At 49.1% G+C, this 14,624-nt stretch overlaps 1 protein-coding gene across 1 annotated transcript; it reads left to right on the top strand.

Moving 5' to 3' along the window:
* Positions 1 to 227: 227 nt before the first annotated feature.
* On the top strand, positions 228 to 14,150 carry LOC107108116 (paired box protein Pax-6-like). Its single transcript, XM_015408515.1, has 7 exons — positions 228 to 342; positions 7,613 to 7,771; positions 10,520 to 10,602; positions 10,702 to 10,849; positions 11,356 to 11,528; positions 11,668 to 11,806; positions 14,065 to 14,150. The coding sequence occupies exons 1-7, from the start codon at positions 228 to 230 to the stop codon at positions 14,148 to 14,150; spliced, it is 903 nt and encodes a 300-aa protein (XP_015264001.1).
* The last annotated feature ends 474 nt before the right edge of the window (positions 14,151 to 14,624 follow it).

The following is a 14,624-nucleotide window of genomic DNA, read 5'->3' as shown; positions in this document are numbered from 1 at the left end:
CAGGGTGTGTGTGTGTGTGCTTTTTTACATTGTACATCACAGCTGTGCGCACCCCCTTAGCTTCATCCAGCTTCTGCTAATTTATTTTGTTTCTCTCTTGCTGTTGTCTTTCAGGTTTATCTGGGGCAGGGCGTGTGCCCTGCAGCTCACCGTCTTCCAGGTGGGGGTCATCCACCCACCAGTCCCACTTCCCTTCTCCCTACCCCTCTGGTCTTCGGCTCCATTCCATGGGGGTGGATGGCATGTATGAGAAGAGCAGAATGCTGAACATCCAGAACAGCGCATGGGGCAGTCGCCAGGAGTGGTACCAAGACAGCTTGGTGACAGGGCCACCCAACCCAGGTATGAAGTTCACGGACACGTCTCCCACACCCGCACACAGTCTACCCCAGCACACAATCCTTTGTGGAACTTGGAATGTGAGGTAGGCTTGCAGTTGCCAACCTCCAGGTGTGTCCTGGAGATCTCGAATTACAACTGATCCCCAGATTCTAGAGACCAGTCCCCCTGGAGAAAGTGGCTGCGTTGGAGGTAGACTATGGCATTATACCCCGCTGAGGTCCCTTCCTACCTAAACTGCACCCACCCCTCTGCAAGAGGTGAGTAACACATTACACACAACAGAACCCTGGCTAGGTTGTCTGCAACCCAATGGAAGAAGAAGAGTTGGATTTGTACCCCAACCTTCACTTGGAGTCTCAGAGCGGTTTACAATCCCTTCCTCTCCCCACAACAAACGCCCTGTGAGGTGGGTGGGGCTGAAAGAGCTCAGAGAACTGCTCTTGAGAGAACAGCTCTCAGAGAACTGTGACTGGCCCAAGGTCACCCAGTTGGCTGCACGTGAAGGTGTGAGGAATCAAACCCGGTTCTCCAGATCAGAGTCCGCCGCTCTTAACCACCACACCAAAGTGGTGTAGTGGCTTTGTGATCATGGTATGATTGGGGGAGGGGAGCTTAGTTCAGTTGCAGAGCAAAGTGTTGGGGCACATGTAGAATGTCCCAAGAAACATGGGGAGGGGGGAGCCAATTGAGAGGCAATGGGTGTGGTCAGACGGCGTGCTGAGAGCGGGTTAAAATGCTCTGGTTCTGATCAGATTATATTTGATCTGGATAATCGCGATCACACTTACCTCCCTTATCCGCCTCACCGCGCAGTCACGTCACTCCCCGGCGTCTACACTACCGACACGCGAGAGCGTGCGTTGGCGGGTTTTTAAATTTTTTTCACAGTTTCTGCATGCGCATAGGCACTCATCCATAGAATGGGGGGCGAAACTATCATGGCCCATGCGCAGAACCACCAGGGCAAATCAATCCAACCCCTCCAACAAAAGACTTCCCTTTAAACATTTGACCTGAAAATGGCCTCCGTGAGATCCCGAACTCATCTAAACGCTAAAACAAGTGACCGTTTAAATGTCGGTTTTCTAAACACAGTAGTGGAGCTCCACCTATGCACACACCGCCAACGCATAAAAAAATGGTGGGCGAAAAGTGGAAGCCTCGGGCAGCTTTCGAGTGGAGAGGGGGTTTAAACCGGAAGTGGCTTGACACCAGAGGAGCAATCAAACGTGGGAAATGCGGCTTTAAACAGGAGAGCTGAGAAAACACCACTTTGGGACCTGGTAACAAAGTACTCCGGGTTAAAGGGGTTTTGAGCCAGAAACCAACGACTGGGGACAGGAGGCAGATGTTGACTGCGTGATTGTGCATATAAAATCCATTACTGAAGCATGCTGAAAGTGGACTAAACGGCCTGTCTGAATGCACCCAATGAATAGTTAGAAGAATAGCAAGCAGGGAAAGGATTAAGTGCTTCTCTATGTTAGAACTTTTCTTTTCAGGGCTCTGTTATGTTAATTTTACATGCAACGTTTAGCTTGACCTTAAGAAGCCTACCTAGGGTGTCCAACTCTTGGTTGGGAAATTCCTGGAGATTTGGGGAGGGACCCTGGGGAAGGCAGGGTTTGGGGAGGGGCCCCCTGAGGGTATAGTGACATAGACTCCAGCCTCCAAAGCAGCCATTTTCTCCAGGGGAACTGATGTTGGTTGCCTGGAGATCAATTGTGATAGCAGGAGATCTCTAGGTAACACTTGAACGCTGGCAACCCTATCCCTCCTGGAGTTTGGCAACCCGGGTGAGGGTCATGTTCCTTGAGTGAAAAGCCTTCCATCTGCACAAGAGCTCCAAGAGACCCATGCTACTATTGCCTCATGGCATGTCTGACATATGAATGGATTTTTCAGATGGGAGCAGAACTAGATACACTTTTCTGTATACATCAGGTTGGGGAGTACCATGGCGGAGAGGGCTCTTTTTGTAGAAAAAGCCCAGCAGGAACTCATTAGCATAATAGGCCACACCCAACAGCAGAAACTCATTAGCATATTAGGCCACACCCCTGACAGGCCAGCTCCTTAGCCCATTAGGCCGCACCCCCATGTTACCAAAAGTGTGGTCATCCAGCCACACCCACCTTTTGCTTCTTATTCTGTTTACCTTGTTTGTTGTCAAAACCCAGGGCTTTTTTTGTAGCAGGAACTCCTTTGCATGTTAGGCCACACACCCCTAATGTAGCCAATCCTAATGCGTTTCTGCTGTTGGGTGTGGCCTATTATGCTAATGAGTTCCTGCTGGGCGTGGCCACCTCGGGAGCCAGCCGGAACTCCGTCGTTCCTGCCCCAAAATAGCCCTGATGGCGGACAAGAAACATAAGAAGCCAGCTTCCGAGTGCTGCCACCTACAGATCTCTCCATCGCCCCAGCATTCAATTTTACACCATGAACAATAGAAGGAAATTTCTTTAGCAGGCCAGAAAAAAATAACCCTCTTACTTGCAAAGGAGAGACCTATTGTTTTGTGATCCTTGTATGATTGGTGGAGGGGGCGGCTTAGCTCAGCTGCAGAGCAAAGTGTTTGGACGCACGCAAAATGTGCCACGTTCACTGGGGTTTTTGGGGGGAAAGTCCTCCCTTCCTAAACCCTGGAGAACTGTTGCCTGTCAGAGCAGACTACACTAGGTTGGGTGGCTCAGTGGTTAGAGTCCGCATAAGACACCTTCATAAGTGCATATGATTATTTTCTGTGTACAGTCTCACAGCTAATATCTAAAAGCAAACAAGACTACTGAGGTTGTGTACATGTATGGTTAATTTACAACCTACATCCCCTGCTTGGGGGGGGGGAGCTATGATATGGGCCTTTGGTGTTCCTCTAGAATCTAACCTATTTTTTACCGCTTTCAGCTAATTGATAGTTTTTTAAAGATGATAATAGGAATTCATGTATTTTAAGCGCATTTAATGCTGCCTTCAAATTATTACTCCATAAATAGTAGTACGTTGAATTCAGTAAGAAAAAAACAACAACTATCCAATGGGTGGATCAGCTTTTCCTGTCGTATTTTATCATGCGACAGACAAATATTCCCATCCTGCAAGCAGCGTGGGAACGGGGATATGTGGATGTCTCTCCCACCCATTCCCACGCTGTTTGCTACTGCTGCTACTGTGTCAGGGGGGCACACTTTCACACTACTCAGTAGAATATACATTTCACTGTGTTAAGCTGTAGATGCAGAACAAATAAGCTGTCATGCTGCTGGTGCAGTAACATCTAGCCTGCTGCCCTCACTAAGCCTCCAGGGAAGAAGGAGGCTAGTTTCTGGCTTTTCATCTGGTATTTTGAAAATGTTTGTCTCATTATTCTAAAGAGCCAGGTTTAAAACTCATTTCATGCCCCCACCCAAATAGTGCCTGGACCTTGCTGACCCATCCTGGTTCTGCAACCCACTAGACCTCCACTCCCCTGCTGGAATTCTGGGTTCTGAAGTTTGGCATTCATCCAGGAAGATGGGGCCTGGCTGGTGCTGTGATTCGTCCAGGAATGGAGCTTGCTGTTTCTGCATCTCTTCCCCCCCCCCCATCTGTGCTGTTTTTAGAGACTGTGCAGGGCCTCCCCTCCCCACACTTCCCTTCTCTTCTCTCATCAACCTCTTCCCCACCCCATTTCCCCTCTGGGCTTATGCAAGTGTGTTTCCTCCCTTTGCATTCTGCAAAGATCTCTCAGCAAAAACAGAGCTGATGGGGATGTGGGGGGAGAGAGAGAAAGAGAGAGAGAGAGCAGAGCTGGGGGTTGGGCAGGCAAGCTGGATTTGGTCCTGGCGGTGGTAGCGGGAGGAGGGGGGCATCGTGACAACACTACTGTCTGGGCTGGGGCCAAGCAGAGACACTCTTCACCAAGGGGGCCTTTTGGATCTCATTGCTTCGGGGGCTGCAAAGGATTCAGGGAGGTGGGGGGGGAGGGAGCTGGCAACGTCGCCTCGCATTAGGGCACTGTGGCTGACGCCCTGGCTTCACGTCGCCTGCGGAGATCCGAGTGCCTGGCTTTGTAGAAGCAAAGAAAGGTCACTGTTCAGACCACAGCTCCCCCGGGATAAAAGGTTAAACCCTCGTGGGCTCCCCAAATTCCCTGCTGTCACCCACCCCATTGTTCTTCTCCTAGAGGATCCTAGACCTGGGGTATCCAGCTTCCCTCCTTCTTCACTTCTGTGCCAACCTCTTGGGCTTCCTCGCATCTCAGAAAACCTTTACTAATACGTTAGAACTTCTTGTTCCCAGAAATTTCAGATGTCTTCCTGGCATCTTAAGTCAAGTCAGCTCAGTTCAAAGAACCCAGGTGTCCTGGCTTCCAGTGTATGTGCTCCCCCCTTTTCTTCACCCTCGCAGGCCTCAGGATCACAGGCCCCTGTAGGCCTCGGGCCCTCCTGTCCCCCACCGAGCGTGTCGGGAGGCGAGATTCTACACATTGGGTGTGCAGCGATGGATTAACAATTTCTTAACACTTACTAATTAATCATTCATTAACTCTTTTTATAAACTATTAATAAATGTCTGTCACTGTGAACGAATTCCACACGGTCAGCCAGGAGGAAGAGAAGGCCTGAGAGAATAAGGAGGGGGCAGGAGCTGGCCTGGAAAAGGAGCATCCGTGGTCTGTGAGGAATAGGGCTGAGGGCGGAACTGCACGTGATGCTGGCGTTCTGTCGCTGGGACTCCAGATGTGTAATCTGAACCGAGAATATGGGGGGGGGACATGGGTCCCAGAGAGCAGGCGGGAGTTTGGGTCAGCAGCATAACCAGGGCTCTTAGGATGTGCCCACAAGCCTCACTTCCGTAGCTACCAACAGTTTCCTTTGCTCTCACATTTTTGCACTAAATTCTGCTCTTGGAATGAGAGGTGCAAATTGAGTTTGGGTGTCTGAGGTATGATTGTGTGTGTTTTCTACCTACTGCTTAGGGTTGCCAGCCTCCAGGTGGGGCCTAGAGATCTCCTGGAATTACAACTGATCTCCAGACTATAGACATTGGTTCTCCAGCAGAAATGGCTGGCCTCTATGGTGCTACTAGGAAAAAGGATCGTTGTGGAAATAAATACAATGGCCTCTAGAAAGAGGCTCTGGGTGGGTGCCCATAGGGTTGCCAACCCTCCCGCTTTTGCAACTGATCTCCAGCTGAGAGAGATCAGCTCCCCTGGAGAAAATGGCTGATTTGATGGGTGGACTCTATGGCCTTGTACCATGCTGAGGTCCCTCCCCTCCTCAAACCCCGCCCTCTCCTGGCTCCACCCCCAAAGTCTCCAGGTATTTTCCAACCTAGCCCTGGCAACCCTAGTGCCCCGGCCTTGGACACTCAGTGTCAATTTGCTGTGGCAACCTCAGCAGGGTATAATGACACTGAGTCCACCATTTTCTCCAGAGGAAGTGATCTCTGCTACCTAAAGAACAGTTGTAATTTTGAGTGATCTCCAGGCCTCACCTGGAGACTGGCAATAATGGTTCCCCAGAAGGGAATGGTTGGTTTGGAGGGTAGAGTCTATGGCTTTGTACCTATCCGAGGTCCCACCCCTCCTGAAACCTCACCCTCTCCAGGCTCCATCCCTCACATATCCAGGAATTTCCCACCTGGAGCTGGCAACCATATCTCCTGTCCAGCCAATCATCAGCCTACCTTTATATCCCCACCCTCTTCAGCTTTCCACCCCCCCACACACCTGCAGCTTCTCCCGTGCTTTGAAGCCCTGACTGCTACGTCACATACAGGGGCCACCTCAGCAGCATATAAGGATACAGAGCTCACCATTTTCTCCAGGGGAACTGTTCTCTGCCATCTAGAAAGCAGTTGTAATTCTGAGTAATCTCCAGCCCTCACCTGGAGATTGGACACATTTTACCTCAGAACAACAAACTGTTTAGAATGTTAGAGGCAAAAGCTAATGAAGTCGCATATGCAAACGACCTCTGTGTTCCGAGGCAAAGGCCAATAAGGCTGCATATGCAAATAACCTCTGTGTTCTGACTGGCTGTGGGGAGAGGGGAACAGCAAACTGTTTAGAACATTGGAGGCAAGACTCAAGCAATGCAGCCAGTGGATAGGAACAGATTCTGAGTGATACACCAGGGCGCCAACCAATTCCGGAGTGTGTGGAATGTTCTAGAGAAGTGCCACCACCATTTGTCTTTTATATATATATAAGGGAGATACCCTCCCCTCCTGAAACCCTATCCTCCCCAGGCTGCACCCCCAAAGTCTCTAGGAATTTCTCAACCTGGAGCTGGCAATCCTACCTACTGCTGCTAGCCCCTTTCTGGTACAGAGGAACACAGGGAGTTTCCCACAGTGGTTAAATGCCATCTGGCACCATGTTCTTTCCCTTGAATGCCCTGCTGGGCAGGCTTACAGTTGCCTGCTCCTCCCCAGTGTGTGAGGAGGACTCTTCTCCTGGCTAATGAGCAGAGGGGGCAGTTTTTGAAGTTTTAAAACCATTGATTTCCCACTTGTAGGAATGGGAGGACCTGGACCTGCTGCCTAATCACTGATGGAATGCATACATGAATGAAGTGAGGGAAACATGGGGAAACATGTGAGATACAGAGGACAAAGTAAAGGTGGTGGGAGAAGATGGAAGGGAATCTGAGGAGAGCTGAGATGGGATATTTGGCAGGAAATAATTCAGCAGCCACCAACTGGAAAGTTGCTGTGGTCCATGCTGCGGAACATTGCCCGTTGTCTTGGGGGAGCTGGGTTCCAGTCTGTGTTCACTGTTACCTAATCTTGGTTTCCATATTTCTGAAATGGGACCAGTGTCTGAGAAGTTTGTCACTGCAAATATCTGGTGCATTGAAAATGAAGCAAAATTTAGATGCATAATTGGCTTTCACACATGTTGGATAATGCCCTTTCAGTGCCCTTGAGCAATAGGTTGCAACTTGCAAATGATTGCTAAAGTGCATTGGAAGTGCATTATCCAACATGTGTGAAAGCAGCTTTATTATACCCTTGGCCCATCTAGCTTAGTAACTGGCAGCAGGCAGAGAAAGGTCTCCTGAGAGCCCAGGAATGGAATCTGGGGCTTCTGTCTTCATTGTTACTGAGCTACAACTATTTCCCTGAGGCCTGATATTTCTAGTGTGGCACCCAGACCCACAACCTTGGGATTATTACGCTTCAGTCAATGAAGCTAGCTAGCCAAATAGGATGGAAAATGAATGACGACAAAGGTAGTAGAGGGTTCTTCTTTGTTTCACATGTGTGTTTCCCACTCCAACCTCAGATAGCTGCCAGCAACTGGACAGCGGGCTGGATCCTGAGCACCCACAAGGTGCAAGCAGCCAAGACCTAGATGAGTCCCAAATCCGGTTGCAACTGAAGCGCAAACTGCAAAGGAACCGGACATCTTTTACGCAGGAGCAGATAGAGGCATTGGAGAAAGGTGAGTGGGGGGGAATGGTGAGGTTCTGGGATGTTGGAATGGGGTGGTGAGCTAGGTAAATTCTCCTCTTGTGGGTGTTGAAGGAAAGTAGAAGAAGACCTGGGTGTCATTGTTCTCATAGTTATGCACAATGTGCTAGTTCATACATGTTCATTAATGTGCACTGGAGACGTGCGGAAGCTCTATTTTAATGCAGAGCGTGAACACAAATATGTATTACACCAATGAGAATCGATGAGCTGTGTCTGCATGTCGCCATGTGCTAGTTATTCTGTGGTTACACAGCTAATCCAGCCAGCTCAGCATCTTTGGAGCTCAGGCCTGTTTGCCTTCAGACTGAGTGGCTTTTCAGTGAACCACCGCAAATCCTCTGAGGCTGGCTGGCAGATGATTATGTTCATTTTCTCATGGACAGTCATGCATGTCTGTAAACATGAATTAGAGAGGCGGCCAATAATGAGAAAGGGAATGGATTCCAGGGTGCTGCTAATATAAAACTTCATTACTAGTTCCAAGCCCTCTCAGAGATCCAGAGAGGCCCCCAGATTAACAGGTGTCTAAATATGAGCCCCATTTGAGCTTGTGGCCCAGGCTAAGTGGCCCTCCTGCCCTGCCTAAGAGCCACCTGTCTGTTTGTGGTCTCGCTGGCAACAGAAAGTAAGGTTGCCGGGCTCAGGTGGCTACTTGCCAGGAGGATTCAAGGCGTGAGGACAGGCATGCTGACACTGAACCAGTGTGCGGTGTCACTTTCAGTAAAAAAAAGAAGTGACAGCATGACGTCAGGGAGTGACACTGTAGGATTCATCCCCAACTCTATGGTTAAACCATAGAGTTATGGCTGAATCCTAAAGTGTCCCCAACATCATAACATCATTTCCATTTTTTGCTGGATGTGATGTCATGTGCTGGCATGACATTAGTGTGCCCCACCCCATTTCCCCCCACCAGCCTTTGAAATGCCCATGGGGAACAGGGACTGCCAGGAACTGGACCCCATAGCAGAAAGAGATGTTGTAATCTTTAGATGGTTGAGTGGATCATCCCGCTTGAGGCTACAAACAGGGGTGCCTTTTTTAATGTTTCCTTATATATTAAAAAAAATCCTTCCTACAAGTTAAAAATCCTTCCTACAAGTTAAAAATCAGAGCAAAAGGCTATATCTGTCCATTGTGCTTTTTTCCTACTTATGGGGAGTTTTTAACAGAAGTAAGAATTTAACAATGTGGCCTACCTAGACTCTGAAGTGATGCAGTTCCTCCTACCTTCATGGAGCTCTACCACCTAATTCCTGCCTCATTCTGCTATCAGTCCTCACCCGATGGAGATAAAGCTTTAACCCTGCCTTTAAAAATAGCAAGTCAGGGGCTTCCTCTCTTTGATGCAAATCTTAAGGATGCAGGTTTACCATCCAACCAAAATTGTGTCTAAAGAACAAATGCCATCAGATGCCTCTTTTGAAAGGATGGCATGGGCAATGGTGGGAGAAACAAGCTTTTGTGGGGTATTCTCCTTTTGAGGCAGCTTTTCTGGGACACTAATTATAGTCAATAGAAGAACAGAGATATTCTGAGTAATAAATCCAGGTGGGTAGCCATGTAGGCCTGAATCAATAGAACAAAGTTTGAGTCCAGTGGCACCTTTAAGACACTTCTTCAGATACGTGTACACAAAAGCTTATACCCAGAATTAAACTTTATTGATCTTAAAGGTGCTACTGGACTCAAACTTTGTTCTGAGTAATAAATGACATGAAGACAGATCCAGCCATGGATTTCACCTATGCGTGCAGATCCCCAGCATAGACTTCTTTGTGCGAGTGGTCAGAGGGAACCCCCTCTCTCTTTTCACTGGCATAAATGCTGCTTGGATCCAACCCATCAGGTGGATTTCCTCCCTTTGAGCATCTTCATTTATTAGGATGGTATTTTGAGAATATTTAGCTAAGATCTAATTTTATAAAAAAGAAAGAAATTGCTTCCTTTTGCAAAGGAAAACTGCTCTGTACATATTCAAAGGCATTCTGCAGATGAGGCTAGAATTTTTGGAATGAAATATTGGTAATCCTATATCAATATGTCCCATGGAAAAGAGTACCTTCCATAATAATTCCAGTTGAGTTGCCAGTTTAGTCTGTTAGGAGGCCAAAAAGTGTGCATGGCCATCTAGTGAATTTTAGCAGCATTACAGCTTTGACTCATGCAGTTGTTTCCTTTAACTCTGCTTTTTCTAGAAGCATTTCAGCTCTGCCGCTTCTCAGCCCTGTTTTTTTATCAGAGGCACGGCACATAGTGCCCAGTAAAGAGTTCTAGTGGTTCCATACAACTTGCAAGCCAGTGTTGGCAGAAGAAAGGAAGAATGTGTGCACAGATTAATCAGATCCGCCAGAGGGGAGCGCAAAATGGAGGATACTGGACAACAAGCCAGCAAGTACTGCAGAGTCCCAGATGTCAGCATACGGGATCCAATATTTTCCAAGTCCAGTGAATAGCAGTGAAGAATCCAGAGGATGCACTGCCCCTGTGCGCCATTAGCATCCAACAGGGGGGAATTGCAGGGAAAGGAAGGTGTAATGCAATACATTTTGTTGACATGATGAGGGATACAAGAATTAGTAAAAGTAATATAGGAAAGACAGCACCCAAAGATAGGTGCCAGGTTGTCCCAAGATATCTGTCAGGTTGTGGGAGATTGACAATTAATGCCATTTGTTTCCTGAACTTGACTCCCCCCCCCTTCAACGTTCTTCAGAATTCGAGCGCACTCATTACCCCGACGTCTTTGCCCGTGAACGCCTGGCAGCAAAAATCGATCTCCCGGAGGCCCGGATTCAGGTAAAGGGAGAGGGACCTTATAGCTTGGTTGGGGCAGAGGGAAATTGTAAAAGATCCCTTTCTCACTTGGTAATTGGTTACTTTCCATTGTTCCTCCAGGTCTGGTTCTCCAACCGCCGCGCCAAGTGGCGTCGGGAGGAGAAACTGCGGAACCAGAGGCGCCAAGCAGGGGGCGCTGGGGGGCACCTGACCATAAACAGCAGTTTTGGCACTGGGGGAAGCAGCGTCTATCAGTCCCTCCCACAACGTACTGGATCAGGTAGGGGCCATGGACTCGGTTAGCTCAGTCAATCCCCATTGAATATCCCATGTCTATTTTCAGCAAGGTACTGTATCCAGGGCTGGATTAAGACATGCTGAGGCCCGAAACTATGTTAAGTTTAAGAAGCCCCCTAGCATTACCTGGAAGGAAGGTGGCATGGTGTAGCCCAGGATTGTCAGGTCTCAGAAGCTAAGTAGGGTCGGCATTTGGATGGGAGACCACCAAAGAAGACTCTGAAGGGGAAAGCCATAGTGAACCACCTCTGCTTCTCACTTGCCTTGAAAGCCCCCTGCCGGGATTGCCATGTCAGTTGCAGTTTGAGAGCCCGCATGGCAATACCCCCCAAATGGTAATTTAGTGGTTTTAATTTTTTTTTATTTAGAAGCCCCTCATAACTTTAAGACCCTGCACTGTAGTTTACTTAGCTTGCTTGTAAATCCAGCTGTGACCGTATCCCCTAGAAGGACCACTACCTGTTGGGAGATTCATAGCTTTCCTCCCTTTCCCTGGGAACTCAAGCAGGTTCCCACCCTGTGTCACATGCCCCATCTCTTCATTCTTTCCAGGCACTATGTTGAGCCATACAGAAAGCGCCCTCAGCAACAACTATGGTGCCCTTCCGCCCTTACCTACTTTCTCCATGGCCAACAGCCTCCCCATCCAGGTGAGCCTTAAAAGGATAAGCAAAGGCTAAAACTGGGTGGGGTGGGGGAGACAGGAGAGGACAGCTGTTGATCCTCCTGTTGTTAATCTTCACTTTCCCTCCCTCCCTGTGTCTCACCTTGTTCTGCCCTCAACAGCAGGCAGTGCCCCCTGTGGCTAGCCAGACGTCGTCTTATTCCTGCATGCTGCCTGGAGGTTCCTCTGTGCGGAGCTACGATTCTTACACGCCCTCCCAGCTCCCATCTCATAACCTGAGCTCCAGCAACGGGGCCTCTACCGGTAATGGAAGTATGGAGGCTACTGTGAATGGGGAGTGGATCAAATGGGGTTTGGGGGGGTAGGGCTGCTGGCTCTGGGTTGGGAAGTACCTGCAGATTTTGGGGGTGGAGCATGGGAAGGGCGGGGTTTGGGGGAAGGGACTTTAGCAGGGTATAATGCCATAGACTTCACCATCCAAAGAGGCTATTTTCTCCAGGGGGACTGCTAGGGTTGCCAGGTCCCCCCTGGCCACTGGTGGGGGATGGTGGGATAGGGTTGCCAGATCCAGGTTGGGCAACCCCTAAAGATCTGGGGATGGAGTCTGGGAAGGACAGGAACCTCAGTGGGGTACAGTGCTATAGAGCCCACCCTCCAAAGCATCCATGTTCTCCAGGGGACCTGATCTCTGTAGTCTGGAGATGAGCTATAATTCCAGGGGATCCCCAGATCCCATCTGGAGGCTGGTACCCCTATTAGGATCTGGGTCATCTGGAGATCAATTGTAATAGTGGGAGATCTCTAGATGCCACCTGAAAGTTGCTAACCCTGGGGGTGGAGCTGGGGTCACACAGCAATTGGTAGCTTTGGACAGGAGGAGTCCTACTCCAGGGAAGTGGAGGGAAGCCAGATCGGGCTCTTTGCTTTGAGGAAGAGAGGTTTTTGGGGAAGAAGTTGGCACCAGAAAACATCGCAGGCACTATGGCACCCATAGATACCACGTTGGGGAGCACTTCTATAGAATCCATTCTCCAAAGCAGGCGTTTTCTCCAGGGGAAGTGGCCTGTGTAGTCTGGAGATCAGTTTTAATTTTGGGAGAACTCCAGGCCCTGTCTTGAGGTTGGTAACCTGATCTTTAATGTGGACTTCTGGAACTCTGAGGGACCCCAAGTCTGGGAACCCAGAGGGTTGGTGGAAAAGACCTTTCACGTCAGCAACAAGTTGCCCAGATGAGGAAAACTCAGCAGGCTAGCAAGTCTTTACATCCTTTGATGGCACCAGATGCCCCCCCCCCAAGCCAAGAGGATCATGGGTTGTTATGCCTACTGGAATGGCTTGTAATTCTCTCCTCTGATCTGCAGGCCTGGCAGTGCGAGAGCCAGCCAGTGCCTGATCCAGAGCACCCTGATCCCCACAGGGCTTGGGAGGACTTTTAGGAATTATGGATTTCACATTTTTATGGCCTTGTTCATGGGGCCTTGTTCCTTCTTCAGCCTCTGTTATCAGTTCCATTGTTGCCTTGTCAGCATTCAGGATATTTTTGTTGGGGCGAACTTGTTGGGTTGCCGACTTTGGGTTCGGAAATACCTGGGGATTTGGGCGGGGGAGCTTGGGGGAGGACAAAATTTGAGAAGGGGAGGGACCTCAATGGGATATAATGCCATAGAGTCCACCCTCCAAAGCAGCCATTTTCTCCAGGGGAACTGATCTCTGTAGAATGGAGATCAATTATAATAGAGGGAGATCTCCAGGTGCTACCTGGAGGTTGGGAACCCTATGCATAACACACTCCCACCCACCCCAACACAAAAACATACATTTCTGCAAATGGAACACGATTTTTTACTTCACTTGCCTTGCTTGTTTACTACATAGAGATAAGATGTGCTACATTTAGAAGCCTATTTGTTGTTATTTTTATGGACCCAGAGTGAGATTTGAATGTTCATGGTCCAGTACCCTTGCTGAAGCTAAGTAGATTTAGATTTGTTTACTGCCATGATGGGATACCTCTTAGAAACCCTTTGTATGCTGTCCTCTCTGTGATGACAGAAAGGCAGGGACCGATTCCCCACTGTGCCACCCTCGCTCTTCCATCTGCCCTGGTTGCATTGGTCAGTTTCACCCTATTCACTGTGTGGCCACATTTTGACCTGCATCTCCCCCCCTCCAATTTCCCCTGCGTCTTCTCAACCTTTTTTTTAGATCAAAAAGACACAGGGGAAATCGGGGTGAGCTACGGGTCAAAATGTGGCCACGCAGCGAATAGTGTGAAATTGACCAATGCAGCCGGGGCAAACGGAAGAGTGAGGGCGGCACAGCTGCTTGTGGGGAAGCGGTTAGGATATAGGGTGGGATCTAGCCAACTTTTTCATTCAGTTTCACCCATTCATCACTACAGCATGGCTTTTTCCACGCAGGTCCCATGATCCCTAGCATAGCCTTCTTGGGGAGGTCAAACAGGACCCCTTTCCTCCATTTTTCACCAGCAGAGAAACCATAATGCACAATAACATATCACTTTGGGATTTCTGATGACTTCTTCTTTTCTCTCTTTCTAGGGTTAATCTCTCCAGGAGTGTCAGTTCCTGTACAAGTCCCAGGTGGGGACCCTGATCTGTCCCAGTATTGGCCAAGGCTGCAATGAAGGAAGACATGAAGGCAGAAAGCAGAAGGCAGAAGGAAAGCGGGAGATGAGTGAAGAGGAAGGGCCTTTTTCTCCACAGGGTTAAAACAGCTATGAGTCACAATATCTAGGGGTAGGGAACAGTAGAGAGGGGAAGCCTTCCTCAACTTCTTGTATCTATGTTAAGCAACCATGTCTTTGTTGGGGCCGAGCCCTTCCGCTTTCCCTCAGTGTGCGCGCTCATGCGCCGTGGGGGGAGGAGGACTGTCCCTCGGTTGTCTGTCCCTTCCCTGTTCTCCATCCTGTCCCATGACTTTCTTCTTCCCTTCCTTGTCCGCCCTTCCTTTCTCATCCTTAAAGAAGGCAGCGAGGACTGGATAAAGCTGCCACAAGTACGATGGGAAGAAAAAGAAAGCCAACTTCTTTAGGGAGACAGCACAAAGGAATTGTGGGAAGGGGAAAAAATCAATATTCCGCCCTTCCCTGGGGAACTGA

Source organism: Gekko japonicus, unplaced genomic scaffold (assembly GCF_001447785.1).
Source record: "Gekko japonicus isolate JY-2015 unplaced genomic scaffold, Gekko_japonicus_V1.1 scaffold1039, whole genome shotgun sequence".
Lineage (NCBI taxonomy): Eukaryota > Metazoa > Chordata > Lepidosauria > Squamata > Gekkonidae > Gekko > Gekko japonicus.
Note: the sequence above shows the minus strand (reverse complement) of the source record. Positions and strands in the feature narration are given on the sequence as shown.

Bases quoted from the DNA above. Each gene is read 5' to 3' on its own strand.
- LOC107108116 (XM_015408515.1), top strand. From the start codon at position 228: ATGGGGGTGGATGGCATGTATGAGAAGAGCAGAATGCTGAACATCCAG. The intron at 7,772-10,519 runs GTGAGTGGGGGG...AACGTTCTTCAG, and splicing joins GATAGAGGCATTGGAGAAAG to AATTCGAGCGCACTCATTAC. The intron at 10,603-10,701 runs GTAAAGGGAGAG...TTGTTCCTCCAG, and splicing joins TCCCGGAGGCCCGGATTCAG to GTCTGGTTCTCCAACCGCCG.